The sequence below is a fragment of the Aspergillus pseudodeflectus genome (assembly GCF_044049435.1).
Source record: "Aspergillus pseudodeflectus strain CBS 756.74 chromosome Unknown BJX68scaffold_94, whole genome shotgun sequence".
NCBI lineage: Eukaryota > Fungi > Ascomycota > Eurotiomycetes > Eurotiales > Aspergillaceae > Aspergillus > Aspergillus pseudodeflectus.
Window position 1 is genome coordinate 40497 of NW_027263870.1, and position 27741 is coordinate 68237.

The 27741-nt window shown below is 53.9% G+C and overlaps 8 protein-coding genes across 8 annotated transcripts; 4 read left to right on the forward strand and 4 right to left on the reverse strand.

Moving 5' to 3' along the window:
* Positions 1-38: 38 nt before the first annotated feature.
* BJX68DRAFT_220079 (trafficking protein particle complex subunit 13) lies at positions 39-1536 on the reverse strand. Its single transcript, XM_071037893.1, has 5 exons — positions 1435-1536; positions 1376-1382; positions 1202-1325; positions 641-1156; positions 39-596 (listed from the first exon to the last, which is right to left on the reverse strand). Exons 1-5 carry the CDS (start codon positions 1499-1501, stop codon positions 303-305), a joined length of 1008 nt encoding a protein of 335 aa, XP_070892647.1. The 5' UTR covers positions 1502-1536; the 3' UTR covers positions 39-302.
* A 372-nt stretch (positions 1537-1908) lies between these two features.
* BJX68DRAFT_272964 (RING finger protein) lies at positions 1909-3263 on the forward strand (the record flags this gene model as incomplete). The annotated part of the gene is made up of 6 exons (XM_071047324.1): positions 1909-2228; positions 2274-2440; positions 2558-2619; positions 2665-2906; positions 2959-3092; positions 3169-3263. 6 exons carry the CDS (start codon positions 1909-1911, stop codon positions 3261-3263), a joined length of 1020 nt encoding a protein of 339 aa, XP_070892648.1.
* Positions 3264-3281: 18 nt separating this feature from the next.
* Positions 3282-5362, reverse strand: BJX68DRAFT_220160 (CENP-N/CHL4 family protein). The gene has a single exon (XM_071037895.1). The coding sequence runs from the start codon at positions 5270-5272 to the stop codon at positions 3779-3781; it is 1494 nt and encodes a 497-aa protein (XP_070892649.1). The 5' UTR covers positions 5273-5362; the 3' UTR covers positions 3282-3778.
* Positions 5363-6642: 1280 nt separating this feature from the next.
* On the forward strand, positions 6643-8486 carry BJX68DRAFT_220113 (putative bZIP transcription factor (MetR)). The gene is made up of 2 exons (XM_071037894.1): positions 6643-7181; positions 7695-8486. Exons 1-2 carry the CDS (start codon positions 6908-6910, stop codon positions 8321-8323), a joined length of 903 nt encoding a protein of 300 aa, XP_070892650.1. The 5' UTR covers positions 6643-6907; the 3' UTR covers positions 8324-8486.
* A 325-nt stretch (positions 8487-8811) lies between these two features.
* On the reverse strand, positions 8812-10270 carry BJX68DRAFT_249608 (uncharacterized protein). Its single transcript, XM_071042143.1, has 2 exons — positions 10002-10270; positions 8812-9861 (listed from the first exon to the last, which is right to left on the reverse strand). The coding sequence occupies exons 1-2, from the start codon at positions 10149-10151 to the stop codon at positions 8836-8838; spliced, it is 1176 nt and encodes a 391-aa protein (XP_070892651.1). The 5' UTR covers positions 10152-10270; the 3' UTR covers positions 8812-8835.
* A 304-nt stretch (positions 10271-10574) lies between these two features.
* BJX68DRAFT_220203 (uncharacterized protein) lies at positions 10575-12245 on the reverse strand. Its single transcript, XM_071037898.1, has 2 exons — positions 11909-12245; positions 10575-11852 (listed from the first exon to the last, which is right to left on the reverse strand). Exons 1-2 carry the CDS (start codon positions 11940-11942, stop codon positions 10621-10623), a joined length of 1266 nt encoding a protein of 421 aa, XP_070892652.1. The 5' UTR covers positions 11943-12245; the 3' UTR covers positions 10575-10620.
* Positions 12050-12874, forward strand: BJX68DRAFT_220198 (uncharacterized protein). The gene has a single exon (XM_071037896.1). It carries the CDS (start codon positions 12281-12283, stop codon positions 12731-12733), a length of 453 nt encoding a protein of 150 aa, XP_070892653.1. The 5' UTR covers positions 12050-12280; the 3' UTR covers positions 12734-12874.
* Positions 12875-15653, forward strand: BJX68DRAFT_220199 (putative DNA mismatch repair protein (Mlh3)). Its single transcript, XM_071037897.1, has 2 exons — positions 12875-13256; positions 13302-15653. The coding sequence occupies exons 1-2, from the start codon at positions 13016-13018 to the stop codon at positions 15638-15640; spliced, it is 2580 nt and encodes an 859-aa protein (XP_070892654.1). The 5' UTR covers positions 12875-13015; the 3' UTR covers positions 15641-15653.
* Positions 15654-27741: the final 12088 nt, after the last annotated feature.

Sequence of the window (27741 nt, forward strand, 5' to 3'; positions counted from 1 at the left end):
TTTGATGTTTTACTGGCCGGCAGTAGGTTACCCAGGCGCGATGTCTACCAGCACCGTGTAACGCTCGCCTGCGAAAGGCCCCAAGCCGCAGACCACGGAGCACAACATTCCGCCGAACCATCTTGGAGACTTATTAAGCCTGTGCTGTGTAGCGCTGAGGAGGCGAAAATCTCTGCAGGGGATAACCGTCTGCTTGCTCGCGGTTGCCGTTGAGAGTAAGTGGTCTGAGATCATTTCCGGGAGGGGTAAATGGGGTCCCCGTTACACAGCGCAGGCTGTGTTACTAGTGTTCAGGCTGTGATTCACGTCCGTTTTCGTGTCAGCAAGTTGCCAGTTGTCAGGAATCCTTTATCTCCCATGGAGCTCCTCCACTCGATGGATAATTGGCCAAGCACGGTGCGGCCGTCTCTCCGTATGTCGCTGCGCAGAGTCTCCAAGCCTTCTTGTTGGCCCTCTTCTTGTTCGACAAGAAACGCAACCTGTAATACGTCTCGTGGATTCAAGGTAGGGGGTGGTGTGTCTACTTGGTCTGGCCGTTCAAGATCCCAATTTAGAGATATCGCTTTGAATGGAGGCTTGGGGTTGAGTCGTGTTTGCTGTCCACATTAGAACTTTCTCTCAACATATTGAAGGCGCATACCTTGATCACGACTGCCCCTTCTCCCACGTTCTCCAGCTGTGCTTCCAGGGAATAGCGAACGAGGCGTGTTTTCCCATAAGGGCCGAGCGATTTGTTCTCTACCTCCAACGACGCCAGTTCAGAAGACTTTGTCCGGACGCTGAGGCACGGCTGAGCCACGAATTGATACAACTTGCGGAACGTTCTCACTCGCCCGCTAGCTGCTTGCGAGTCGGTGCCCATTATGGTTTCGGTATAGCTGACGCTGACCGCCAGGATATGATTTCCTTCCTCCTTGAGGTCAAAGCGTACGATCTTCTGTAGCGAGTCTCCCTTTTGTAGTCCATCCCGGACGGCGTTATCGGTGGGCGGGTCGAGGTCTAGGGAGGAGACTTGGGAGGGCGTCTGCATCTCGGCGACGATCCGGACGGAGGTTATCACGCGCGAGGTATCTTCCGGCAATTCATTGTTCGCACTTAGCGTGCAGGCGAACGTTTCGCCGACATATGCGGAGCCGAATGTGGGAGGGAGCATGAGCTTGTCCGGTCAGCATAGCAGAGCACGCGGATCCAGAGGACGTACATGAGGTGTGAGAATGAATTGATTGTCGACATTATCCGACGGGAAGCTCAACCCCGCCTTACTGGAAATTTTGGTATTTGCTGCCGGCAGCGGATACTGGTGGGCTAGAGAAGGCCGCGACAGGCTGTGGAGGTTAGAGGGGCTCTCAACAACCGCGCAATCGATGGTGCTTACCGCAGAACTATATCGCCATCTGGTTAGATTGGGCCAAAAAGTGGTAGTGCGTAACATACCTTTTAAAGAGACTGAATGAGGCTCCTTCGGGCCTTCAGCACCCGAGTGAGCGCGAGGACGAGCCATTGCTGATGGTCGAGTTGGAGAGTGACAGCATGAAGCGTCCGTTGAAGAGGCCTAGACCACCAAACAGCGCAAACACAGCAAAAGGAGCAAACCTCCGCATCGGCAGAGCAGCTAGTACTAGTTGGGAACTAGTTATCGCAGCTGCGATAAGGAACAATCTATGAGCTCATACAACACGCTCGCCAACCTGCATGATGGTCTATGAGTGAAGCTGTTATATGCTATCCTCGGGCTACTGGATATCCATTAGCAGTATTGCTGTCGAGGGCTTCAGGTCTGTCTGCCCGATTGGGGAAGGTGCTTTGCGTCACTCGCTGGGTAACACAAAGTTTGCTTGCTTTTTCCTCCAACCTTCCTACAAAATTCAACACCCTCTAGCTTCGATTCTATCACAGCACCTGCTCATCATGGGCCGTGCTGCTGCATCCCGCACTATAGCCTCGAGGGGCTCGTCAACTGCGGTTTCAAAGAGAAAGCGTGCTGTCAAGAAAGAATCGATTCCAACTCCGGCGAAGAGCTCGCGCAAACGAACTAAAACAAGCTCAGCAGCCAGCTCAGATCCAACGAATGCTCTCGATAATCCAGAAAATGTCAACCAGAGTAAGAAAGCCAGAAGCTCGAAGGGCAAAGAGACAGGAGAGCAGGCCTCTGAACGCCGCGCCCGAAGATTTCGCAAGGCACCCCCAAAGAGCTTCCAGGAACGTTTAGAGCGTGCAGTTACCCAGCGGTAAGTATCGAACAGCCTGGAATCGCCTTTGCTAACATAGAGCAGCATGTTCGTGGTTGGACAAACTGTTGATGGCGCGGATGGAGTCCCGGAGATGAAGTTTGATATGGTTGGGTCGACTGGGAACTTGTACAGGACAACCATTGGGAAGGAGCCGACCTGCAGTTGTCCTGATGGTGCGAAGGGGAACCAATGCAAGCATATCTGCTACGGTACGTCAATCTGTTTCTGATCAAGCTATCATTAACCATCATTATCCATGGATTATTCTTTTTTCGTGCTATTCATATCCCTCTCATCGTTATACTTATCATTAATGGCCACTGCAGTCCTAGTCAAAGTCCTAAAAGCTCCCATACATCTGCAATACCAGCTGGCATTCCTCTCGACGGTGAGTATACCCCGCTCATCCTCTTTCAGCATCTGACTCTGCTAGGAACTGTCCGAGATATACGAAAACTCGCCCCTCCGTCACGTCAAGGAAAAGGCCGAAGAATCCGAGACAGATGGGAAGCGCAAACCAGTGGAGGGCGACTGTCCGATCTGCTTCATGGAGTTTGAACCCGGCAAGGAGAACATCATATGGTGTCGAGCGGCGTGCGGGAACAATGTCCATGCCAACTGCTTTCAGAAGTGGGCTGCCACCCAGAACTCGCGAGGAGTCCGATGCGTTTATTGGTGCGTCTATCCACCCGCAAACTTACTGTTGGTGTTACTAAAGCGTTCACAGTCGCTCCCCTTGGCAAGTCGAAGATGCCGACGGCAGAGTCGGAATGGACCTGGAACAACTCCGCACGCAGGGCCAAGTCGGGGAAGACGGATATATCAATGTGGCAAGCCAAATGGGCATGTCTGGTGAACGTGGTACGAGACCATCCTTGTGATTGTTCCTCCCCAGTCCGATCTTCATGTTCCCCGCTAACACCACTCACTAACCTAGACTACTCAACATATCATCAGCACTGGGTGCGCCGACAATTCTCTCGCTCTGGCTGGCGTAACAGCTATGCGTACAACTACGACGAAGATTATTAGAAGAGGGATGTGGGTTACGGTACTACGGGCGCTTTATTCAGAGGTCACATTGCGTTTTCGTCGGTCCTTTATTGTGTTTAACTGGGTACCGCCGGCGTTCGGTTGCCTAATACCCTGCCTAAATTGGCGGTCATTCGGTTTATTCAATCCATTTCGCGTCACCCAAGTGGGGGTTCGACTGGAGGCTGAGGGGTGCGAGCGGTTCAAGGATCAAAAGCCTCAAGTGTCGCGGACAGTCGCCAGCTGGTTCTGGGATGCGCATTCTCTGCCCTCGAGTCGTTCTCCTCATACTTGTAAGAGAAGAGCGAGGTGTGGGTAGCTCAAATATCGTTCTGTTCAATGGAGAACGCACTGTAGAGTGTGCATCCAAGATCCTTGGCACATAGACTCCGATTGTAGTGGTCATCAAGACCCAAAAACGAAAGATACCGTACAGCCAGCCGGATCCGGTGACTGTAATCGTATGAGGAAGCCTGCTTATGCAGGCGCAAAAATCCGAGCCAGCATAACAAGTTTCACCCAGAATCCCTAACCACCTTCCCCCTCTTCACAACTGCAACACTAATCGCGTCCTCGCCGGTCATCCACGCAGGCATCCGCTCCGCATTGACAATTCCTAGTTCCGCGAGTTTGCGAATACCAGCTATAACATCCGTTCCGGAGAAAGTAAGGGAGAGACTCGGTCGGGATTCATCAGTGGCACTGGCATCATCAGCTGCGTCTGAAGACGGAGACGGATTGGGTGAATCGAGAAGTCGCGCGTCGAGGCGGTCAAGTGGTGCGGAAGAGAGTGGTGTGCCTGATGTCCCGAAGCGGGTGTTCACAGCCATTTTGCGTTTCTTTGCCGCGCGAGGGTCGAGGTCTGATGTGTCTTTGCGGCGGAGGAGTTTTGAGTTCTGAGTTGTGGATGAGGGGTCTGCTTCCTTTTCTGTGTTGAGTGAATTGTTCTCTTTTTCGGGGTCGACATCGTTATGTGGCTTCGATTGTTTGTAGTGTTCTTCTGGCGTGACGGTATTCGATGGTCGCGGGTCAAGCGGGCTCCCCTCGATAACCGCATCCGCGAAAATACTAAACGCGCCGGCAGCCTTATTCGAGCGACCCGAGCCCCGGAGGGTGAGGAGTGCCTGGAGGCTCTTCGCCGTAAGCGACGTTGTTTTCAACGTATACCGCTGGTGCGGGAGCGAGAGCGCCTTCGGTACAGCATCACGGACAATACGCTGGAGACTCCGCGCATCCGTCGCAACGGCAGACGCTGCACTCGGTTTCGCGCCCGTCGCGGTTGTTGGCGCCAGAGACGTGTAGATATATGGACAGCTATCCGGGAACGCGACGTACATGACACGCGTCGAGTCCGTTAGTGTCTCGGGCGCCTGGCGCGGGTTCTGGTATGGCGAGTGCGTGACGAAGATGCGGAGGAAGGTGAGTGGGAGGGTTGACGAGCGCGAGAGGTAGAAGTGTGCTTTGACGAGCGGGGAGATTTGGTGTTGGAGGGTTGTGAGGAAGGTTGAGGCGTGGACACGGGGCATGCAGGCTGAGATGTCTGTGTCTGCGTTTGGGAGGGAGACGCCAATGCGCGCAAGTTCGAGGGCCGTCCAGCGGGAACTCGATGGGTGGTCGTCTAGATAGCGGATGTCGACCATTGCGAGTTGTCGCAGTGTAATTCCGTGTCTCCAGTCCCCATCCAGAATGCGATCGATGACCTCGCGTTTCCCGCCTTTGCGGAATTGCAGTTCCTGATAGGCGTTGCGGACGTCGTTGAGGGTGCGCTCGGCTGGGTATGGGCGGAGGCCTTCATCATCGGGGGAGTCGGTCTTGGTCTCGTCACTTTCAAGAAATGGAGGAAAGAATTTGACGTTTCGGTCGTCGAGCCATTGGAAGACGAGGTCGAGGAGGGACTGGCGCGAGAGCTTTCCGAGCGCCTTGACGAGGGATGGGGTCGTGGAGGGGATGCGCAGATTGTTGGGGAGACTGGCGGTCGTCGGCGCGCGGATAGTCTTTTGGCGTGGCATTCTATCTAAAGCGCAAGCTCATTGAGCCTGCCTTTGATGTAGAGAGGTCGATACTCGGCTACTCTTGTTGACGGCTCTTGTTGTTGTTGAGGCCGTTTTGTTTGCGCCAAGGATCAACCAATCTACGTCACGTGGTGATAAAGCATGTGATTTGTGCTTCCGAGCCATCTCCGAATTTTCTACGCAGGCACAATCTCACGACTCTGGAGTATGGAGTATGGAAATTTGGGGAAATACTCTGTATCTACATCCAGGAGACTCCAAGGGAGGACGAAGAAGATCTGCAGTTTCAGAATTCGCGAGGCAACCGCCGACCCCTCTTCGCATTGGTACCATGCAGATGCCATGTCGCCTCGAAGTTGAACTTCTGCTCCTCTCGCCATATCTACTCTACTGAGCGCAACTACTCCAACTCGCTTCCAACACTGGTCCACGAATTACCTCGAAAAGACGTTGTGTGATCAAGAGTGTGCATTCGCCATCACCAGATTCAATAGTACGGGGCACCATATGGCTTTAATGCGGGGGAAAGCTCACCTCACCATCTGAGCCATCTCAAGGCCACAGGGCAGAGATATTTACATCGCAAACCGCGCGAAAGATAAAAACCAGGGCCAGCCGCCAGCCAACCAGAGCGCGCGATGGTGACTGGGTTTGAAGGACCGACCGCGAGGCTGGCCAACGAGGGATGATCAGAGACAGGCATTCTCGTCAGGGTGTTGATCCTTCAACATCGCCGCTCACGTCGCTCGCTCGTCAAATGCTTTGCAGGTCAGAGGCGTCTTCATGGAGGCAGGCCGGAGTACGAACGCGCCTTAAGGTTAAAGGCCCAAGCGAGTGTAAGTCCAACTCTTGGTGGGCTGTCCTCCGTATCGTGAAATTAATAATCGCGGCGGGTCATCGTAGGAGAAGATCGGATGCAGGCTGGGGTCTGCCCGTGGTTCAACTCCCGACTTCGGAACGAGTGGCAAGTGTGGCACTGAACTCTGGTTGGAGTCAGGCAACTCAGGGTTTGAGCGCTGGAATTCGCTCACTCCTGACGCAAGGATTACCGCACAACTGGCCAGGGCATTTCCAGAGATTCGAGAAAAGGAGACAAGAATAGTTCCAAATGATCAAAGCATACCATGCAACAAAAGCAAAAAGGCTTGACCAGCGCACAGGGCAGTTCTAAGTAAAGTAGAGCGAATTCACGGAGGCTGCCGAAGTGGGCATTAATTGGCAGCCCGTATTATTCAGCGCTCGACTTGCTTTCAGCCCGCAGACACGTTGGAACCCCCACTCGGTTACCTCAATCCGACGCAAAATCTCCCTCGACGCCGACTCTCTCGTCCCACTTTCAGTCTCTCAGTCCCCTCTTTCTCTCCTTCTCTCTCCTCGATCCATCCGCAACACCACCACTGCCATTGTCGACAACCACGCCCCCGATTCACGCAGCAGTCCGACCGATTCAGAACCATCGGGTTCTTGACTCACCACCGGCACAGTCCGCTGTTGCCCCTCCGTCGTCCGAACAATCCGACGACGAACACTACGCTTGCTTGCGATACGAAACGCCTGATATACAAAGGAGGGTGACTTTCGAACCTCTTGGTGGGAATTGAGGGAAGAGGCCTGCACGCCTCATCGACCGCCATGGCTGAATACAATGGCCGCCGGGCCCCGAACTTTTCGCAGTATCTCGATGACCTGAATGCTATCCCATCGGCCTACGATCTTGCTATGCAGCAGCAGCAGCAGCAGCAAGAAGCATTCAACCTCGACAACGAGCTGTCCCTATTCACCAACACCGAGTTCTTTGACTTTGACAAACTCGGCGACCTGAACATCCCGCAGTTCGACCATGTGGAGGAGAACAAGCAGAGTGCCAACCAGAGCCCTGACATGGAGTTTCTAGACATGCTCGGTGGTAAGTGCAGTCTACAGGCAGCTGGCCTATTCTCGCCTATTGTTGTTCTTGTCACTTGAACCTCTGGATCATCTTCATGGCTCGACCATGGAAGCAGTCGACATTTGCACCTCGTTTCTTTTGTGCTTTTCCGCCCTCTTTCATTGCGATCGGACTTGTGGCCATTTCTGGGCTGAGCTAGGACTGGGATGATTTCTTACTGGCCCCTGCACGAGCGCGCCATCCGCCATCCCACGCATTCGCAATCTGGGCCGGCCACGATTGGCGCATTTGCTGTGGTGGATCAGCTCGTGTGTGCGACGATCTAGATTAGCGTGTCAGGGTTTGCTGCAAGTTCAGGTACTTTGGCGATATCGTGAGAATGGGCCGTTATGGCGTCATTTCACGTGACCTGTATACTTCGGCATCTGGCTGCTATATCTCTTGTTGCTCGTCATTTTTTGTGCTTTCTTATGCTGCTTTCAAGGCAACGCTGCTCAAATCACCATTGCAATGATTGCTAACTTGTACCAGACGGGTTTGGCAATGTCAACGAGTTTGCTGCTCCCCAGATGAACCAGGTGCACCACTCGATGCCCGTGCAGAATGCTCGATTCCACGCGATGCCTCAGCCCCAGGCGCAGGCTCCCAATGCCGTGCCTCGCATGCCCGTGAATCATTCCTCTCCCGCATCGCCGACAACGAGCTCTCCTTCGCAGCCCTCCGTCACCGCTCCCAGCCCTAGCACGGCCACCTCGCCCGCGACCACCGCCCCCGCACCCAAGCGCAAGAACACACAAAAGGCACCAGTCCTGAGCGTGGAGGAAGTCGCCCGCGTCGCCGCTGAGGAAGACAAGCGCCGCCGCAACACGGCCGCCAGCGCGCGCTTCCGAGTCAAGAAGAAGATGCGCGAGCAAGCCCTCGAAAAGACCGTCAAGGAGACCACGGAAAAGAACGCCGCCCTCGAAGCCCGCGTGACCGCCCTCGAGCTCGAAAACCAATGGCTCAAGAACCTCATCACCGAGAAGAACGGCAAGTCCGCCGAGGAAGGGAAGAAGGCCGAAAACGACATTACAGACATGTTCAAGAAGTTCCTCGCCGCACAGAAGACCGAGGGCGAGCGGAGTAGCGCTGGGTCCAAGATCGGTGTTGGGACTTACTGATTGGAGCCGAAAATGAAGTTGTTTGCTTTCTATTGAATTTTCGTTGTATATTCCTTGATTTTTTCCATCCGTTGTGCACATGATATAACGGTTTCCATCAGTTCAGTTATACCATCTCAGAGTGAGGAAGGCGTCTCACGGTGACATTGGTGGGTTCGGTGGGTTGGGGTTCGGTGATGATTACGTTTAATATGCAGACATATGATGTCGGTGTCTAGAATTGGACTCCATTCAGCTCCTCAGTCCTGCCTCGGCTGTAGTTTCCACAAGGCTTGTAAGGGAATCAAGGGACTGCAGTAGGACAATTGAGACACAAAACTGAGCCATCACCTGGTCCGTGACACAGCCAAGCATTCTATTTTCTGGGGAAGCAAAACGGGGAAATTATCCATCTTATCTCCACATCTATAGAAATCCGGAGTTCTTTTTACGTACGAGGTACAAAGTGACCCATAAAGAACCACTCTGCCCATCTCCCGTTCTACTATCTTTCATATTTAATCTAGATATGATCAAACTCTCGCAACAACAACAACACCCCTAACGACCCCCGTCGCCCACCACCGAAACACCACACCTGCACCTTTATATTTGCCCACCCCCTTAATCCCAAACATCCTCGCCTCCTCCACGCGCCGTCTCATAAACGCCGCGACCCCGGGAAATACGTGCTCCGAGATATCGCGGAACTCGATCTTCGATCCGTCGTACCCTGCTTCGAGTAGGAGGGATCGGTACTCCGATTCCGTGAGGAAGTTTGAGTAGGGTGTGCTGGTGAATAGGCAGAGGAGGCGGAGGAGGAGGCGGGTTAGCAGTGGGAGGGGTCGCGAAGGGAGGAGGATGTCGAAGGCCATTAGGTTTGCGTGCAGGGTTCGGTTTGCGTAGCGGAGGAGGGGGAGGCGCGAGGGGGTGAAGTGGTAGAGGGTGTCTAGGGCTAGGAGGTAGGTTTCTTCTTCTTCTCTGTCGTTTGCTTCGCCGGCTTGTTTTCGGGGGTCCTCTTCTTGTTTCTCGCCGGTGTCTTGAGTTGGCGATGTGTCTTCTTCTTCTTCTGGTTTTGTGGAGGCTCGAGTATAACTCTCGAGGGAGGTGTGTATCTCCTGGCTCCATGAATTCGGCTTCGCGGCGTCGGCGCAGAAGATCCGTGCTCTTGTGTCGGTCTTGGCCGTAGCTGTAGGCGAGCTATCCTTGCTCATTCCCTTCTCCTCTGATTCGAATTGCTCCTCCTGCACCCTCCTCACCCTCTCCCCCGCAAACCTCGCCTGAACAGGCAAAGACGTAATCCCAACATACTCGTCGCAGAGCGGGCGCAGCCCATCCCCGCCGACATCAACATCTCCATTATCGTTCTTATCGTCCGTCCTCCGCGCATACCCCAAAATCCTAACCGACTGATCCCCACACCCAATCCCGACATCAAGCATGCGCAACGTCTTGGTGTTCGGATGCGACAGCGGCCCGCCATCCGGGGAGAGGAGGCCTGCCGTTATGAGGACTTGGTCGAGGAGGGCGGCGCAGGCGGTTGGGAAGGAGGTTGTATCCTATTGCTTTCAACCAAAGGATCAGTAACTGCTTTGCTGCTTTGCTGTTTTGTTGTTTTGCGGGGAAATTGCGTGAGGTGGGGTAGGCTAAAGGGTAGAGGGGGAGAAGGAGGGGGTGAGAGAGAGAGAGGGGTTCTGACTTTCCAATATCCGAGATTCATCCACATGGATGGCGGCGGGAGGGTGATGTTGAGGAGGGCATGGTCGAGGCCGTAGAATGATTCCGTGGGTGCTGGTGGGTTTTGCTGTTGGTTGCGGAAGAAGGAGGTGAGCCAGCGGAGGGGGTTCATCGTTCGTTTATCCAGTCAGGTTGGTGGAATCGTGTAAAAGGATGTCATCGGTAATCCATTATCTAGTTTGGGGAGCATTCATCGAGGTGTGTGGTGGTGTTCTTGGAATTTGTGGTTGCGATGAGCGTCGTTGATGTTTCGGAGAGCTCAGCGGAGCTTTGGGGGAGCCGAGGTGCGGAGCTGCCATTGGCGGTCCTCGCTCTGTACGATTCACCTACTATCTGCCTTGGTATTCGGGTTGGGGCAAGTCAATTTGCGTTGCATTTTCAATGATTAGGAAATCTACGAGTACATTAGGATATCAATTCATAATAGAGGCCCAGATCCATTGGGCTGCCCATAACGCCGTAACCTCGGTGAGTGACCGTCCATCATGATCCAACCTCCACATAAGTCGTAAGAGGCAGTCGTGCACGGTCCTGATGATAAAAGAAAAAGAGAGACGTAACATCATCAACTACTACTCATCCTAACGCTCCTCAACCTTGTTCGTATTCACGTCCTTGATCTCGGCCTTCTCCTCTAGGCTCTCCTCGCCCTCACCCGTAATCTCACCCCACCCCGAGCTCCGCCGACTGATTCGACCCGGCAGGATGGATTGAGCGCCGACGCCTGAGATGCTTGCTGCGTTGCTATCCTGCCGCGTATGCGAGTTGACTCCGCTGCGGATACTCGCGCCGTCGCCTGCCACCGTGCCCTGCTTGCCCGCGTAAAAGCTTCCGCGTTCGCCGCCCGGTGCTGCGCCGGAGGATGAGTACACGCTTGCGCGTTCTGCGCTTGCGAGGCCGACTAGGCTCGGTCTGCTAAGGACGCCCGGGGCATTGAGTACCGAGGTATTCGAGGCCTCGCCGACGCCGCTGAGGACGCTTAGCGGTAGGCTCTCGCGGCTGCCGCCAAAGACGGACGACGGTGCGAGGGCGCGAACGGAGGCGTTTGTGTCGAGGGAGTTTCGGCGGCGGCGTTTGGACGAGGAGGCGAGGGTTAGGATTGAGGCGTTGTCGGTGAGGATGTTGTTTGCTGTTGCGACGCTGTATGTGACGGAATGCCCGTGCGGCGCGAGGTGCGGGGGGACGGCAGTAGCTGGGGAGGGCGGGAATTGGTGGGTGAATTGGACTTGGGGCGCAGAGTTTGTGGATTGTCCGTAGTGGTGGCCGTGATGTGTAGGGTTCTGTGTGTTGTAAATTTGGGTAGAGGGTGCGGCGGATTGGACCGTTGTCAGCGTTGTCGTGAGCGACCGGACAGACGGCGCCGGGGATGAAAATGTACTTCCTTCGCCGCCGCCGATTGTGCTCACGCCTCCGCCGGTCGTCGTCGCCATTGTCCCCGCCTTGGAATATGCAGCTTCGGAAATCGCCGTCTCGCCGTTTGTCGAGATGGTCGGGGCAGTCGACTTGGCGCCCGTCGCCCCGACCTGGTTCTCGTACCCTGAGTATGTGATTGAAGGCTCGCTCTGCGAATGAGACCGCCGTCGACCATGCTCCTCGCTTATGTGGGAAGAGGAGGCGTGGTCGCTCGTGGACTGGTGGATGACATGGGTGTGGCCGGACAAGGGGTAGGGGTTGTTCTTGATGCCTCGGTTCTTGGTCTTTGGGGATCCGTGGCGTTTGTTAGACCAGCGAATTGTGCTGGAGTCGGTCGAGCTTTTCAGGTTCGCAAGTCGTTTCATCCAGCTGGCGAACGGGCGTCGTCGTCCATTGCGATCTATCACACGGTTTGTCAGCGCGGGTTACGGTGTTGATGGAGGGGTGATGCAGTACCATGCGCCCGGGCAGGACCGTCTGTTGTGGCCATTTGGCCGAAGAAATGGAGGTTTCTGATGTGTCTGAGTGTGTTCAAAGGAGCTCCAAGCTCTTGCTTGGAACCTGTTGCGTTCACCAGTGTTTACAGGCAAGTTGAGTATCGCAAATCGATAAGCGCCTAGTGGCCAGGGGTACGACGTAGGAGCTGCGGCGACTTGAGGAGTGACTTGGGCAGGCAACGATTTGGAGAGAGGACTGAGTGAAGAAGGTCGTAGGCAGCAGTTGAGACTCGAGAGCTCCGTCAGTGAAATCCCAATTCCAAGAGAGGTGAAGTTGAATGGACCGTGAGCATCCTTGGACTTGTGTTTCCGCAAGCTGGAGCTTCACGTGATGAAAGCCTCATCTCAGCCCAAACAGCGTCTGCCATTCATCCCCCCAACCTCATCCATCCCGGCGAGCCACTTGCTTTGGAATGCACAAGACTCCGATGGACGCAAGTATCCGGTGGACGCGTACTCTCGTACGGAGTACTTTTGGGGGCAAAGCTGCGGGTTCGTCATACCGTATGTCCCCTTACTGAGGGTACAGCTCAATGGACAGCAAAGCTGCAAGCTTGAGGCTTGGCTTCTGCAGTTCTTGACCACCGGGCATCGTCACTCTTGCACAGCTCTCCACAGCTATAGGCAATTTGTACTACTTCAAAGGATGATGTACGTACCTGGTGAAATGCAAACCCTGCCGGCGCCATTGCTCGCCTATCATGTAAGCAGATCTTCAACACTGCGTAGAAAACGCTCGTCTTCTTCACCACGTACGCTGAACTATATTCTTGCCTCTGTGTAGCTGGCTGGACTACTTCAAAGTATGCGTTGATGACTTGGACCCAGATGTAGATCACGTGAGATGGACTAACATCATCGTCTGCAACTTCCTCAACGCTTGCCATCAACAAGTACTGTCTTGAAGATGGAAGCGACCTCTTTCAACAATTCCACGAGGTAATATCGATTACTGCTTTTAGTTACTTCCATTTACCTCCTTTAAGACCCATGCTGAGGTGGCGGGGAACCCAGCCTGGAGGCTGCACAACATGCATATATATTGCGCACGACCACAATCCCAGCAATGACACGCCACAAAATCCAGCCACTCCCCTCTGAAGTGGTTGCAAAAATCAAATCATCCACATCAATTACCCACCTGAATGGGGTTATCGCAGAGCTGGTGAAGAATTCGCTGGATGCAAACGCCCAGAGCATATTTGTCACTGTCGACTACCGAAGGGGCGGTTGCGTGGTTGAAGATGACGGCGATGGGATTTTGCCTGCAGAATTTGCGCCTGATGGAGGGCTGGGAAAGATCCATCGTACGTACGCCCTGCCTGTTGAAGGATTTCATGCTGATTCTGCAGATACCTCCAAATTGCTATCGCAATCACCTGTGCATGGCCGAAGGGGCTCTTTCCTGGCATCGTTGTCTGCGCTCGCGCTGCTGACAATCACGTCGCATCATCTCCACAATGTCAGCACCAATACGGTCATCTTTCATCATTCGACACCGGTTGCTCGCCTCTTGCCTGCTCCAAGCCATCATGGGCTCAGAGCTAGCGAACACGGAACCCGTGTCACCGTCAATGATCTTTTTGGAAACATGCCGGTCCGCGTCAAAAACCGCGCCCTAACTCTGCAGAAGCCAGACGGATTGGACCGCCAGTGGGATGACCTGAAACAGTTATTAATCTCGCTATTGATCGCCCATGATGACGTTCTGAAGCTGGTTATATCAGATGCCGATAAAGAACGCAAGTTGACGATTCGTCCTCATGGACAAGGAGCACAAGCCAACGGGGACCTAAATCTCACCCGTCTCAGCTCCATTCTTTCGCAGGCAGGCCTGGTTGATACTCAGAGTACCAGACAATGGCACGCCGTATCGGCAGTTGCGCTAGGTCTTACTGTTCATGCCGGGCTATCGCTTGTTCCAAGTCCGTCGAAGAAGGTTCAGTTTATTTCTCTAGGAATTGACCCAGTTTTTGCGCAAAACCAAACAAACGTACTGTACAGCGAGGTCAACCGGCTGTTTGCCATGTCGGACTTTGGAACCACTGGCGGTACATCGCCGTTTACAAACGAAGCGGCAGACCTGGATGGCCGCCGCGGCAAGTCCATGCAAGTGAACAAGTGGCCGATGTTCTATATCCGCATCAATTCAGGGCCAATAGCCAACGATCCAGACCTTCCAGAGTCGGACAAGTCGCTACAAAGGATTTTGGATGTTGTTTCTCTTATGATCAACGAATTCTTGAAGGAGCATAACATGCGTCCGCGGGGTGGAAAGAGAAAGCGCCAGGACTCGGTCCAAGATAGAGAGAGTTCATCGCCCGGCAAACCACGCCAAAGAGCCGGGAACGGCGAGTTTTCTGGAAACCAGATACGATTTCCGTCGTTTTCTCGATCAACCGTTGGCACACATTTTGGGAGCTGGTCTCGAGTTAAGAGTGGGAATAGTCGTGCTGCGGGTCTCAAGGCCCAGGGCGTAACGGCTGAGCCGGTCAGGAATACAGTTGCGCAGAGTACAGACACGAGGGAGACGACTTCTGATAGTGTATCTGAATTTGCATCGGAAAGGGCCAATACCGAAAGTCGTACCGAGGAGGTCAAAGGGGACGCAATAATTCCATGGATTGACCCGCACACGGGCGTCAGCCATTGGGTTAACTCAAGGACAGGCCAGTCTGTCAATGTCCGACCCTCCGCGGCTTCTGCACTCGCAAACGGTCCTAGGTCTAATGGGTCTTTGATCCGACGATTGGATAGCACGAAACTTCCTGCAACGGCTGTACCGCAGCAGAACACATGGTTGGAGAATCTTTTGGATGATTGGAAGAATCCTGTTTTTGGTCGGGCTGAAAAGCCCATCAACGTGGTCGATACTGAGACTGATGACACTAGCCAGAAGCTATGTGGGTTGGATAATTTTGGCGTATCCAGGTATCGTGGCAAGCTGCGAAAGGACGACCTTGCAGCCGCTAGAGTGATTGGACAAGTGGATCAAAAGTTCATCCTGGTAGATATGTCTGCTGCTGCAACAGAGCCAACCATGGTTCTCATTGACCAGCATGCAGCAGATGAGCGGTGCCGGGTAGAATCTCTGTTTGAAGAGTTCTTCGACCCAAACGGCATACGGACCATCCAGGTGGACCCTGTCATTTTTGACATAGCGAATACTGAGATTCTCCTGTTCAGGAAGCAGCAGGAGCTCTTCAGATTTTGGGGTATTGAGTATGCCGTTGAGCAAGGGACACGGAGCAGCAAAGCATCTGTGACGGTTTCGAAACTACCCGCCATGATAGCAGAGCGCTGCCGGACAGAGCCGGAGCTGATTGTCAACATCATTCGCGGCGAGATCTGGAAACGCGCAGAAAACGGGAGCTCGCGGCCATCATCACCGGCCGTGGGGAGGGCCGAGCGTAAAGGTTGGATGGCACGACTGGCCAGCTGCCCTACTGGGATTCTGGATCTGCTCAACTCGCGTGCATGTCGAACGGCGATCATGTTCAACGACGTCTTGAGTCTGGATGAGTGTCGGAACCTGGTCAGACGGCTGGCTACCTGCGTGTTTCCTTTTCAATGCGCGCATGGCCGGCCGTCGATGGTGCCACTGGTTGATTTGCGGGGGACCGATGCGGGTGATGCTGAAGATGGGGATGTTGGATTCGCCGACGCCTTTAAACGGTGGCAATCCAAGTAACTGTATATATCGGCTTGCATACATAGACAAATCGTTTCCTCCATACCTTTCCAACCTCATCCCTGTCCTACGTACTTCTACTCCACCATCCAGCAAACCGACCTGCATAGTCCTGCGATGAGCTGTCCATGCAGATGGCCTGTCAATCCACGCGGCAAACGCCTGTCAGCCAGAAGCTTGCACGCATCCCAACTACCTACAGTACTCTGCGCTCCCTGCTTCCCTATATAATTTCCTGCTGAGCCCAAATAAAACTTCCTTCCCATCTTCACTCCTTCACCTCGTTGGAGTCCTGGGCTTGGTGAAGAACCTTGACCTCCCAGGCAAGTAGGGCCGATCTTAACTACGTTCTTAATCATGTTAATGACGATGTTCCATCCAAGAATGTTCCCTGAGTGACGATGCATCGCCTCGGATTGTATCTCGCAATCCCACGTCTTTGGCCTCCTCCGTTGCTGTCTCGCTCCCTTCCCGCCCCGGATCAGTTGGGGCTCGCTCTACAACAGCGGTTGAGTAGGTAGATTACTGGACCTTCTCAACTCCCAAACGTGTCCAATCACTACCACCATGTCAGCATGATGGATCCAACCACTCAAATGGAGCACATCCAGCGCCTCGGCCTCGGGACACACTCACCCTCCTGTTCTATACAACGCCAACCAAACTAGTGACAGTCAATGCCCACCCCGATGGAGTCTGTCGCAGTACGGCATTCACCACTACAACATCTCTCCCCACTTCGCAAACAACGCCAAGTCACCTACCTCACCTGCCCCCATCTTGACCGCGCCACTTCACGGGCGTGTCATCAGCATCCTTCACTTTTGTTCGGGATGGAATGATCTCGAAGAGGCTGCTGGGGTATAAGAGCGCCCCCCTCCCCCCGATTTTTTTTGATTTTGGTTCTTCTTTTGCTTTTATTCTTACCTGACAAGGGTCTTTGGGGTGAGGTGGGTTAGGGTGGAGGGGACAGGTAGAACAGATGTACTTCAGCGTTCCATTTTTTCTCTTACTTTTTCTTCTTCCTCGTCTTCGTCTGAGATTTCTTGTTATATCTCTTGCTATTGTTCCCTCCTTCAATATCCCCTTGGCCATCGATCCGTGTTTCTCCGTGCCTTGGTGAGAAAGCCAAGACGCCCAAGGTACACTGAGATCGTGTCCAAGGAAGAAAAGAGCAACCAGGGGCAACGCGATCCGACCCCGTAGCTCGTGGGCCAGTCTGGCAGAAGAAAGACGAGGCCAATCTTCGGTTCATTGGCGATTGTCAGAGGCTGGGACCGTTACTCCCCTCCGCTTCCAGGGTCTTTCATAAACCCGTTTTCAGCATGTCCGGACCGATGCAAATGCAAACGCCACCAGCATCACCGTACGTTAATCACGCGAAACCAAAACGCACAAGGCACTATCCATGATTTTGTGCCGGCTGGGATGGCCTAGTCCAGTTTTTTTTTCGAGGCACAAGTTACGGTCCGCTTGGCACATTGAACGGATCGAGTCTAGCTACGTGGATATTCCCTCCTTTCAAGGTACGTATACCCCAACTCTCCCGCGAATTGGATAGCGTGATCTGACAGCGCCAAAATAGGACGGAGTTTGCGACACCATGTGCAAGACATGCTTGATCAGATCAGAGTGTGGGTGGGCTGCAACTCTGTTGGGGCCTGCAAAGGAGACATGGCACCGTGGAGATTAGGCTCTCTGCGAGTAAAATCGATAACAACTCCCCTGAAGAGAGCCTGGGCCAAATACACGACATGCTCCCTCCCTCAACAACACGCTCTCGAGAACGAGGAAGAGCAAGTTACAAGAGAGTGGAAGAGGAAATTCATTGCTCGATTCAACCGCGTGGTCGAATCAGCTCTCTTTCCACTCGAGCCCGTGAGCTCCGAGTCTCTTGGTATCACCGTCGCTGTTTATCCAGGAACCGAACGAGAAGAAGACCTGCCAAATATTCGTCCACACTGCACCTTGGCCGTCCTCGGGCGGTGAGATCCATGGCTCCAGGATGCATCCTGAGCGGTAAAGTGCACATCCACCACTCCTACCGCGTGTTATCAAGGTACAGTGGCGCGGTTCATTGTCCTGCAGCACGGGCGATGGATGGACCCTATGGTAATACTCTTGCCATTATTGACGTGTGGGCGTCGGGCTCTCCTCCGGGAAAGGGACATGTGGTGCTCGTGGGGCTATCGAGGGAATTGGAAGCCTCCTTAGAATGAGCCTCACCGGGGGACGGATGGTCAGCTGCAGTCGACGGCAAACCACGAAGTGGGAGCAATAGTCGAGTGCAAGAGACACGAGCGTGATGGTGGCCTGGACACGGTCATTAGTATGCAGGCTGGGCATGGTATATGGAGAGATACTTCGCGGCAGGATGAGCGTGTTGTCCCCCATTGTCGGTTAAATCTACGATCCACACAGCCATGAGATGGTAAACGGCCTCGATGTTTTGCCCTCCGTGCTGAGAGAGCTAGACGCCGACAGGAAGCGAAGATGTACAAGTGTTCTCATTGCTCGCCTCGCGCTCAACACGCCAAGCGAGAGACTCTTCGTGTTCTTCGCCATTTCAACTTGCACCATCCCCTTCGTGACGACTCTCGGAGTAGTTATTCAGTGGACGGTCCACCCGCCCAACTCGCAGAACTCGCATCGTTGCGTGGCGAGTACACCCCTTAGTGAACGAGCGGCCATTTGGGACTTGGGAATTGCAGTTGTGAGAGACGGGAGAGGTTATCGATTGACGCACTAGACGAAGCGAAGAAATGGATACACCGGGATCTATAGAATTGGGAACGAGGGGATTCTAGAGTTAGTCGGGTGAGTCACGCATGCCCACTACACTGAATGGTCAACCTGCGTACAGGATGCATAGTTATCTTCGTCTCTCGATCACGGATTTTGGTAAGCGACGTTTCAGACGACCATGATCAATTGGCTTTGGCTCTTTACAACAAGGAAAGCAGCTCTTGTACGCACTGATCCCTTGGTCCGTTCCGCCATCACAAAGCACTTCAAACGCGAACTTCTATCAGTGTCCGAAATGCAGGGCTTGGGGATCTTAATGGCTGCTGTCAAAAGCATGATATGCATACAGCCATCAACATGAGCCTGGAAAATACCCATCATTTTGAGCAAGGCCCGACAAAGCGCAGTGTGACCTGTGCTGCATACCCTAATATTGACGATTGCACACCCACGTGCTCATTGGACACCTTCCGGTCTCCCATAATCCCCAGCAGTACTTCCCGTTTGGATCAAGGAGTGCCAGGTACGCTTTGGCGTCGTCGACCATCCAGCCATTTCCAACGCCCCTAATGTCATCCAGCCCGGCTCTACCCAGCGTGTAGTACAACATACCAAGGAAGGCTCCAAATCAAGTCCACTTTCGAGACCACCAGACTCGTCCACAATCATACTTCTCCGTTTAGCCTTGTCCACCATCATCGTGGATGAGGTGGCAGGCCGTCCTCTGCGCCGTAAGGGGATAGTCAGGTATGGTGGAGAAATACCCCATGCATATCTTATATATCGATCTTAATCGTGATCTTGGTGGGCGACCACAAAGAATGCCCTGCATCCCCACGTCTTGATCGAGAAAGGGCAGGGAGCCGCCGGGGATTCGCTGGGCACACGGTTCGCCACTTCCCCCGCGAAGCAGGACTAGCTGTCAACGGCCACCGCTTACTGGTCTCGTACGGGATGGCGTTCGATCTGGAAAGATACCACTATGCTTAGCGACCCGGTGACGTATCGAGAAGAATGGGAGGGGACAGTTGGAGCGGAAGCAAGATATTCAGGCTCGAGATGTTCGCATACCCCAGCCGCAAGTACGACGCTGAGAATGAGTTTGCTCTCGAGGAGGCGGGTATCACTTGCAGGACAAGTTCCCGTTTCTGGGGGCCACACGCACAACCCTAGATGACAAGCACGTGTGCTTTGTGGCTGCCAAGGCTGCAGAGCTCGAAGAGCAGGTTGGCCGCAAATGGGTAGGATGCATGGCGAAGTTTAGTGATGTTTAGGGTAGTGGTCGAGGTCGACGGCAATCCTATCTATCAGTCGGGTCAGACTCTACGAGAAACTCAGGGTCTTGCTCGCGACCTGTATGGCCTTACTTTCCTTGATACGATCATTATCGCCGTGCTGACAATATGCCACTGTATAGGTCTCGGTTCTCCCACCACAACACCCTTCTGCAATCCGTACACTAACGCTAGACCGGGCCTAAGCATGTCACAAGTTGAGCATCCTGCACGCCTTCCCTCTACATGTCGTCATTCAAAACGCTCACAAAACCAGCAGAAACCACCAATAATACAAGCACCTTATCCTTCACTGCATCCACGCCCCCCCAATGCCAATCTGGGTATCAAAGTCCAGGATTGAGAGACCCATTTCAGGCGAGATCTCACCTCGACCTCCAGCTTGCGGTGACACTCTCCACTCTGAACAACATTCTTCACCGAACTCCAAGAGTATCGGATGTATTTCGACGTGGCGGCAAAAAGAACCAGAGGCAAACAGAAGACGCTGAAGAGAACGCTAATCTCAACAGCTATCTTGTGCCATGCTGCGCTTTATGAACGAAAGAGTTTCGGTCATGGTCTTGGGTCGAGTATCACGCTTCTTTGTACCCACCGCTGGTGGCAGGATCGAACTATTTTATTCTGTGGGAGAATCAATGCTCGGTGAGAATATCAGTCCTACTCTCTGGACTGGACGAGCTGAGGTTCGCAAGTCTCACCCTGGCAAGTAATCATCCGGATAAACGCCAACCATATGGATTACGGCAACGAGACCATCCAGGCAGGGTCGTGGAGTGATCACGAACACGCATCGGTTCACGAGGCTGGTCTTCTCCTTCAATGCAAACCGAACTGCCAGACAGATTATGTGGCCATACTGCACCGAACAAGGCACCGGGGCCAGCTTGTCGATAGAGATGTCATGTCGGTGTGGCCTGCAGCGGAGGCACTGTCGCGTTTCCAGCCAGGAAAGGAGTACAGCGAGGGGGGACAGAAGCTGGACCAGCTGGGCAGAGAGCGACGGTAACTTCCAGAGACATTTGATTCAACAATACCCCCATCGCAGGGCTCACCTTCGACTGGCCACCCAGTACTAACCAGCTGTTTGCCATCAAGTTGCCCTTTATTCCTGCTCATGCTCAATCCCTTACGAGCATCGATCCGGCTGCAATTTCTATCGCGTCCAGGCAGGCACTCCTTGCCTGATGGCGGCAAGTTGTGGTTGCCGTGGCCCTGGACCCATATACACCCCTGCCTGGTCTGTCCAAAAGGCGATTCTTCGACCTGGTGCTCAGCGTCATCCAGGAGTACATCAACCCCACCGCCGACAGTTGTACACGGCGTTGAGGCGACATATGACGCCTCGATCGCTTTTGCAGAGAACCTACCATGGGACTTCTTGAGGAGCCCGAGAATTCCAAGAGCAGCTGGCTTTGGTATGTAGCCTCGATACCATGGCGGGTAATGGCATTCGCGAGTAACTCCGCCGCCACTTCAGTGGCTTGAACGACCAAGAGCTTAACGCTCTCCATATCCAGGCCGCCGACTGGGTCTGGGAGTGGAACCAGCTGGGCGTCAACGTTCAGATCCAATAGCAGGCTCGCTTGCATGAACTCACCAGTTCCCGCCATCATATTAGCGCAGAACTGGCGCGCCTTAACCACCTCTTCGCGTCATAGACATCGTCAACTTCCCATGCCTCTTGACCATTCACTTGAATGGGCTCTTGCTTATCGGCAATCTGGCCTCCAGTGGTGGTGGTGGTGGTGTTGTTGCAGCTCGACGGAGCTTCTCTAGTGAGAACACTGGGTGTACTTGCATGTGTTTAGGGAGGTCCAGCCGGTAGGCATTTCCAACCTTTTGGGCATTGACCTTTATCAACGAACGGGAATACGAAGTGATCAGGATTGAGGGCTCATGCAGAGCGGAACACAGCAAGTACCACAATCTACAACAGCGCGTGGAAACGGTTTTACTCAGTTTACCAGGTATAAAAGTTGCCGTGTCCCGGCCGTGGACAATCGCTCCTGGGGCCAGGGCTCAAGCAAATGCCGGCCTCGCCGAACACCACCCACGATCATGGGATATGAACCCAGAATTGAGAAAGTGGGGCAAAAAGCGCTTTTTATTAGAAGCTAGCAGGTCTCATTTCTTCCTACAAACTCCTCCTCATCTTCCCGCGCGGAAAGTATCCTCATTCGGTCGACAAGGCACGAAGCCATGTGAGCTTCATCTCATCCAGTATGCCAGTTGAGACACTGACCGAAACCTCTGATGACGGGCGCGGGGCGTCCATACGCACATCGATGTTCTCTTACTATTCATTGTCCCTGGAAATTCCCCAACTTGTTAATATGCCGATAACCAATGCGGACAACGAGCTCGAACCAGCCCCATCACTGTGCCAAGGCCTCAGCTCGACGCAGAAGGTGAGGCGACGATGTTTCCGAGTCGCCTGGTCTGGAAAACCTCACAGCGCACCCCGCTTCAGCCGTACTGACCCTCGTCCTACGGTACTAAGCATGTACGATCGAGGTTTTGCTCCAACTTCACGGGTGGTCCGCCACTGACATCGATACGCTTAGCAGGGCCGCGGGCCAACACATAGTCACGGACTATGTTCGAAGATTGGGAGCCTCGATTGGGTCTGGGGTGGCGTCTAGCCCGACGTGCCAAGCGAGCACAGAGCGTGGCAGTCGACGATTGCCATCAACGCAACGAGAATCCACCAAGCGCTTCAGAGTGGGGGTGGAGCGGTTCCAAGGGCAGGATTCATGGGAGGTTGAAGAGATGGAGGTCTACGTCCACCTCCGCTTCTGGAGGAAGCAGTTGGTAGTTAGCAATGGCAGCTAACCTCGACCTTCTTCCCTCGCCCAATCAAGCGATCTAGCTCAAGTGCCTTTATGTTTTCCATCGCCTCTGCGATTTCCTGTTGTAATCAGTGACCCAAGGACGTTATAGTAACAATGCTGCACGTGCTAGCCTTTGCACCTCGTCACCGGGCCTTGACGAATGGATTGCTGTTGAGCGAGTGTATAGGAACAGAACCATATCGAAGCAGAGACGGGTGAGATACCATTTCCAACAAGCGCTCGATTTAGCTGAAGCGGAATTACCTGCGCCAACGGTCTGTTTTCGGCCCTGTGAGGCTTGGGGGAACCATGCACGGCGACGTCAAGCCATGTCCGGAACTCTTCTCACGAGCACCCCAGTCTGATTCCAGCGGTTCAGTTAAGCCATCTGCAGCCGGATCAGTCGTCGGGATGCACGTGAATTGTACGTTACTCTTTGAAACCTCCTGTCGAATGAAATGATATTTGCTTTCTATCTCTACTAATTTGCAGTCTCCAAAATGGCTCGCTTCGCCACTAATCTCTCCAAGGATCGCGTGTCTGTCGCTATCTTCAAGGCTCGACACCTTTCGCTTCTGTACCGACGTCGTCAGAAACGGGCTAGTTGGATATTGCGATGCCGATTGAAGACCGTGCCTCCACCTCCGGATACCTCTTCGAGCGGCCGACGGCCCAGTTGGTTGGTCCGCGAAGAAGCAAACGGGAATTGCCCTCTCCTCTACTCCTTGCAGCGGTGCGGTACTCAGCCGTGTGAGAATCATCGCCGCCACACATTTGAACCCGTGGTCCGATCTTGCGTTTCAGGGGTTGCATGCCATTTCCTCCTTTGCGACATCGAAGCCGCCCTGGATGCAGTGCAGTGCTTAGAAAGCACTTCCTGCCTCTGTTTCACTGCCCGCAACTCCCGGTTGTGTCCTTACGAAACCGTGACCAAGATGAAGCCTCTTTCCCCCCTTTGTCGCGAGCGTCCCTCTGTTCCTGCTCTGGTGGCCTTGGCTGCGATGCCCTTGCACCTGGCTATGCTATAGTCATCTCCTCCATAGAACCTGCTCTAGAATCGCAGCAGCGATGGCCATGATGCCATGATGCCGGTTGATGCATCTTGGCAGTATTACCAGCGAGTTTGCAGTACTGTTCCGTTGCCGCTCGCACAGTGTGTATCCAGAGGGATCAGTGAAAAGTGCAACAGCTTCCCGTACCGTGGGTACGCGAGCTGCTTTCTGTTTGTGAGATATGCCCCAGGGGTGGGCACTGGCAGGTCCCTTCCATGGTGCGTTTGCGGCATCTAGCCCAACCAAAGGACATGTGCAGCTGCAGCCTTGACCAGAATGGTCCGCATGTGCGAGCCGGCTGTTGCATAGAACAGACGCGCTATCCGGTGGAATGGTTCCTGGGCTCAATGCCCTGAATGCAGAACGAATCTCCCGAGTGTGTGTTTCCACCCAACCGAGCATTCCAACACCGGCAGAATGGATGATTGCGAATCTTATTTTAGGGAGCGTTGTGACCAGGCTGTTTTCACTCACCACGAATTAGTCGTGGAACTCGGCCGTCAGATTACGGCCCTAGGCGGCCGTTGTACTTTGGCCCTAGGCAGTCTCTGGGTTTGGCTTAGCGGAAGTCCACCTCAATTACCAGGAGAAGCTCTTGCGGGATGCCCAGTTGGAGTATACGAAACAGAACGGAACCCCATGTGCAGCCAGTTTGTCTTTTCGGCACTGACGCAGATCATGCAGAGCGCTCGCTGGTCTCTTTTTCTCTCGACCATCCATCCCTCGGATACGGACCCAAGAACCCAGATGAGTTTGACCAGCTGAACCAGTCAGGTCGAGGAGACAATCAGCCATGCTCTGCACCGCATCGAGTGGACAAGCTCCTTCTATCAAGGTTAGTCCTGTCTCGCAACTAGTCTCTGCGTCGAAATCACGCTGGAACTTCTTTTGGATTTTAAAGATGCGCAAGGCTGGAGAGGGGCAGCTAGCCGTTTGGCGAAGCACTGTGCAGACTATGAACATGCCATGACCTTTGGAAGGTATTATGATTCCAGCTGGACAGGTTTCTTGCACGAGGGTATAGACACAAATATTCAATGGCAAGCCCTGGCCCGGATCCCAGCTAGTGATGACGGCACTGCGCTTTGATATCATATCGGCGTGTGACCGTCTTTGCACCTGGGATGCATGGAAAACACGACTCTTCACCTGCCCGCGACCACCCGCCCGCACGTTGCCCCGTGCGTTTCACGCTCGATCAAGGCGATACTCCCTCGGTATCTGGGGATCACGTAAGGATGCCGGCCTCGCTTTGACCCGCCACACCTCCGCTACCATCTGGGAGTTCCCTTCCGGCGTCTGGAGCTTCGAGTCCGACATCTACCGGCCGTTCAGTCAACAATGTCAATGAATGATATTCGTCTGTCCTCACAAGCTTCCGACGTGTCCGTGCCTCTAGCATACGCACAGCTGCGCTGCATACCCTTACCCAAGTCTCCTCAACTGGCATGTATGGAAACAGTAATCCCTGCCTTTCCACCTTCGCCCAATCCCACTAGAATGCCTGTGGCCATGGCTACCGGGAGACTTTGAATGTGGCCACCCCTCACGTGTTGGGTAGAGGATATCGGTACCTACGCATGTGAGGGCTATTCCAGAGGAGAATTGACCATACCATGCATCCCCAGTAAGCTCTCAGCACGGAAATGCCGGCGTTTGCGCAGGCAAGCACCATCCACCCTGACCCGGCGAATGCGCCGAAATATCCCACGTTGGCGTGTCTTTCCAAGCATCCCAAGAGATCCCAAACAGATCCCGAACACTCAACATCCTCCGCCCAACCCGCATCTGCCCCAGTTCAGGTACCAGACTCCGTGACCCCAACCCCATACGTTGCCGCTTTGGCATATGTTCCTGAATGTATGCAAGACCCGGAAGTCATCCATTCGGGACCTGGGCAAATTGTCCCGCCTACGGTTCCGTCATGGCAGCGTGGCGATGCATTGAGGGGTTCTTCTAACTGTCTCCGGCGTCGAACAAGCAAAACACTCGGAAAACTGTATCTAGTTAAAGGGTGATTTCATTCACCTTGTCCAGACGACACCGTCTGTCTGGGGCGGGGGCTTCCCAGGATTGGAGACACGGCTATTGTAATTATTGTCGCTGATGGGGCCCGTTCTGGTTGCTTTGATTCATTGCCATGCTCCTGTAGCCCCCAATCCTGCTAGGTAGCCGCGGCCCAGGTGATGATATCGCTTGTCTCATGATGGCGATGACCATGATCAGAAACCACAGCCTGTGCGCCCCACACTAGGACGTGCATGAGATGGCCCTCTCGTTTCTTAGCTGGACGTCATGGCACCTGGATGTCTCCGACCGCGAGAGATACCTACTTGCGTCCTCGCTCTTGCAAAATGGGACCGCTGGCGGTATCTGGCTCACTCCCGGCCGTTCAGTGCCTTTGCCCAGAAATCCAGTTCGTGATAATGGCCAAACCGGCCCCCCCTTGCTCGTGCCGGCAGCTGGGAAGAGTCCAGCTGTAGGGTCGACATATTTGGGCTGGCCATCTGGGATTGAAGTGAGTGGGGGACCTAGACCTAGCATTGAGGCGTGACAAGCCAGTGCTGCGTACCGAGTCAGTTCGAAGACGTCGGCGTTGACTCTCCAGGCTTGTATAACCCCCACAGCCAGGAAATCATCTACGATCTCGCTATTTTGCCTCACCTTGTTGGAAAGCTAGGCACGGAGAGGACGAGGGCGTACACTACCTAGTACAAGCCCGGGTGTCTAGTCCTGAAGCGAAGCGTATAGACATTAGTGTCGACCAGACACATGATCGGCCAGACGAGGTCTGGAAATGCTAGTAATGGCCATTCCGCCACCTGATTGCCTAGACTGTCTTCAAAGTCCATGACCGATTACCTGTCTTGAGTAAGTCTCTGCGTTGTGTCTTTGTGTCTCCACTTTCTCTTGCCTGTGCCCTATTCTCTTTCGCGACGATATTTACTCTCTTAATTCCCTGCGGATCTCCTACATCCTTCGTGCTACCGAGAATTGCTCTCCCCGCTACGCTGAATGCCTTTCTAGTTCCATCCCCAAGGCCTGCTCCGAAACAGGGCCGCGTTACCCTAGGCGTCGAATCTACTTTTCGGATTAAGCATTCATGGTAGCTCTATCTACTTGGGTAGTGACCTCACCGTCCGACGACGCACGCATGAAGAAATGGTAGAATAAGAACGGGCCCCAAATGGTTACTGCCGCGGCCTACCATGGGCGGGGTGCAATTGCACATCTCGAGGCGAGTCCTTGAAGGCGGAATGGCAGGTACATGTGGAAACACTCGACGGGGGCGATTGTGCTTCGGAGCAATCCATCCGGCGTTGCGTGGATCATGGACTGGGCGCTCATTCGATATCAAGGTGCAAGACTTGATCTTTCGATCCTGCGTTCGAGACAAAGCCCGCGTGGCGTGGCTTTTGCATGCACTATACCTGCGTCACCCGGTATACGATCGGGATGGTGTTGGCTCCCAGGAGAGGCACATGCACCCCATGCGTCCGTCCACCGTAACTCTAAAAGAATTACCCGCCGTCAGACCTAGTGCCCTATTCTCGAGCGGTTTGTCACCGCTCCTCATGGGCTGGTGTGCGCTGCCCCCCCCCTGAATGGTGGAGCGTCCCCTGCAACTAATAAAGAAGAAAAACACAGGCCCGTGGGCGACTGAGCCTCACCAGGTAAGCGCTGTTTCTCCGACATTACTATATCTCCTGTGGCGATTGCTACCTACAGGCCAACCACGTCCTCGAGACTTAGACAAGGCGTTTATCGAAGCGAACCCAAATGGCTCTTTGATATCGCCCGATAGAATTCTGTGGCACACGCATCATAGTCATCTCGCGCGCGGTCCTCAACATGTTTCTGCCAGACGCCAACTCGCTTCGCCCCCTCCCTCCGTGAACGCTACAACACAGCTCTCGAGTTAGTCAAGAGGTAATACGACCAAGACTATGTCTCCTGGAAGCAAGAACGGTTCCTGAGTGGCTGGCAGGCCAAAGTCTATTCGAAAAGTCCGATGTCGTCCGCTTCCCCCGCTGCTTCTTGGTGGCCCACTGCGCACAGAGAAGTGTCTTGCACCCAACCACTCTCTCATACTTACCAGAACTCAGCGAAGTCAGCCCTGCGTCTGTTCCTGGACTCCATTCTCAGGTCTGAGGCTCCCGTTAGCAGCTCGATCA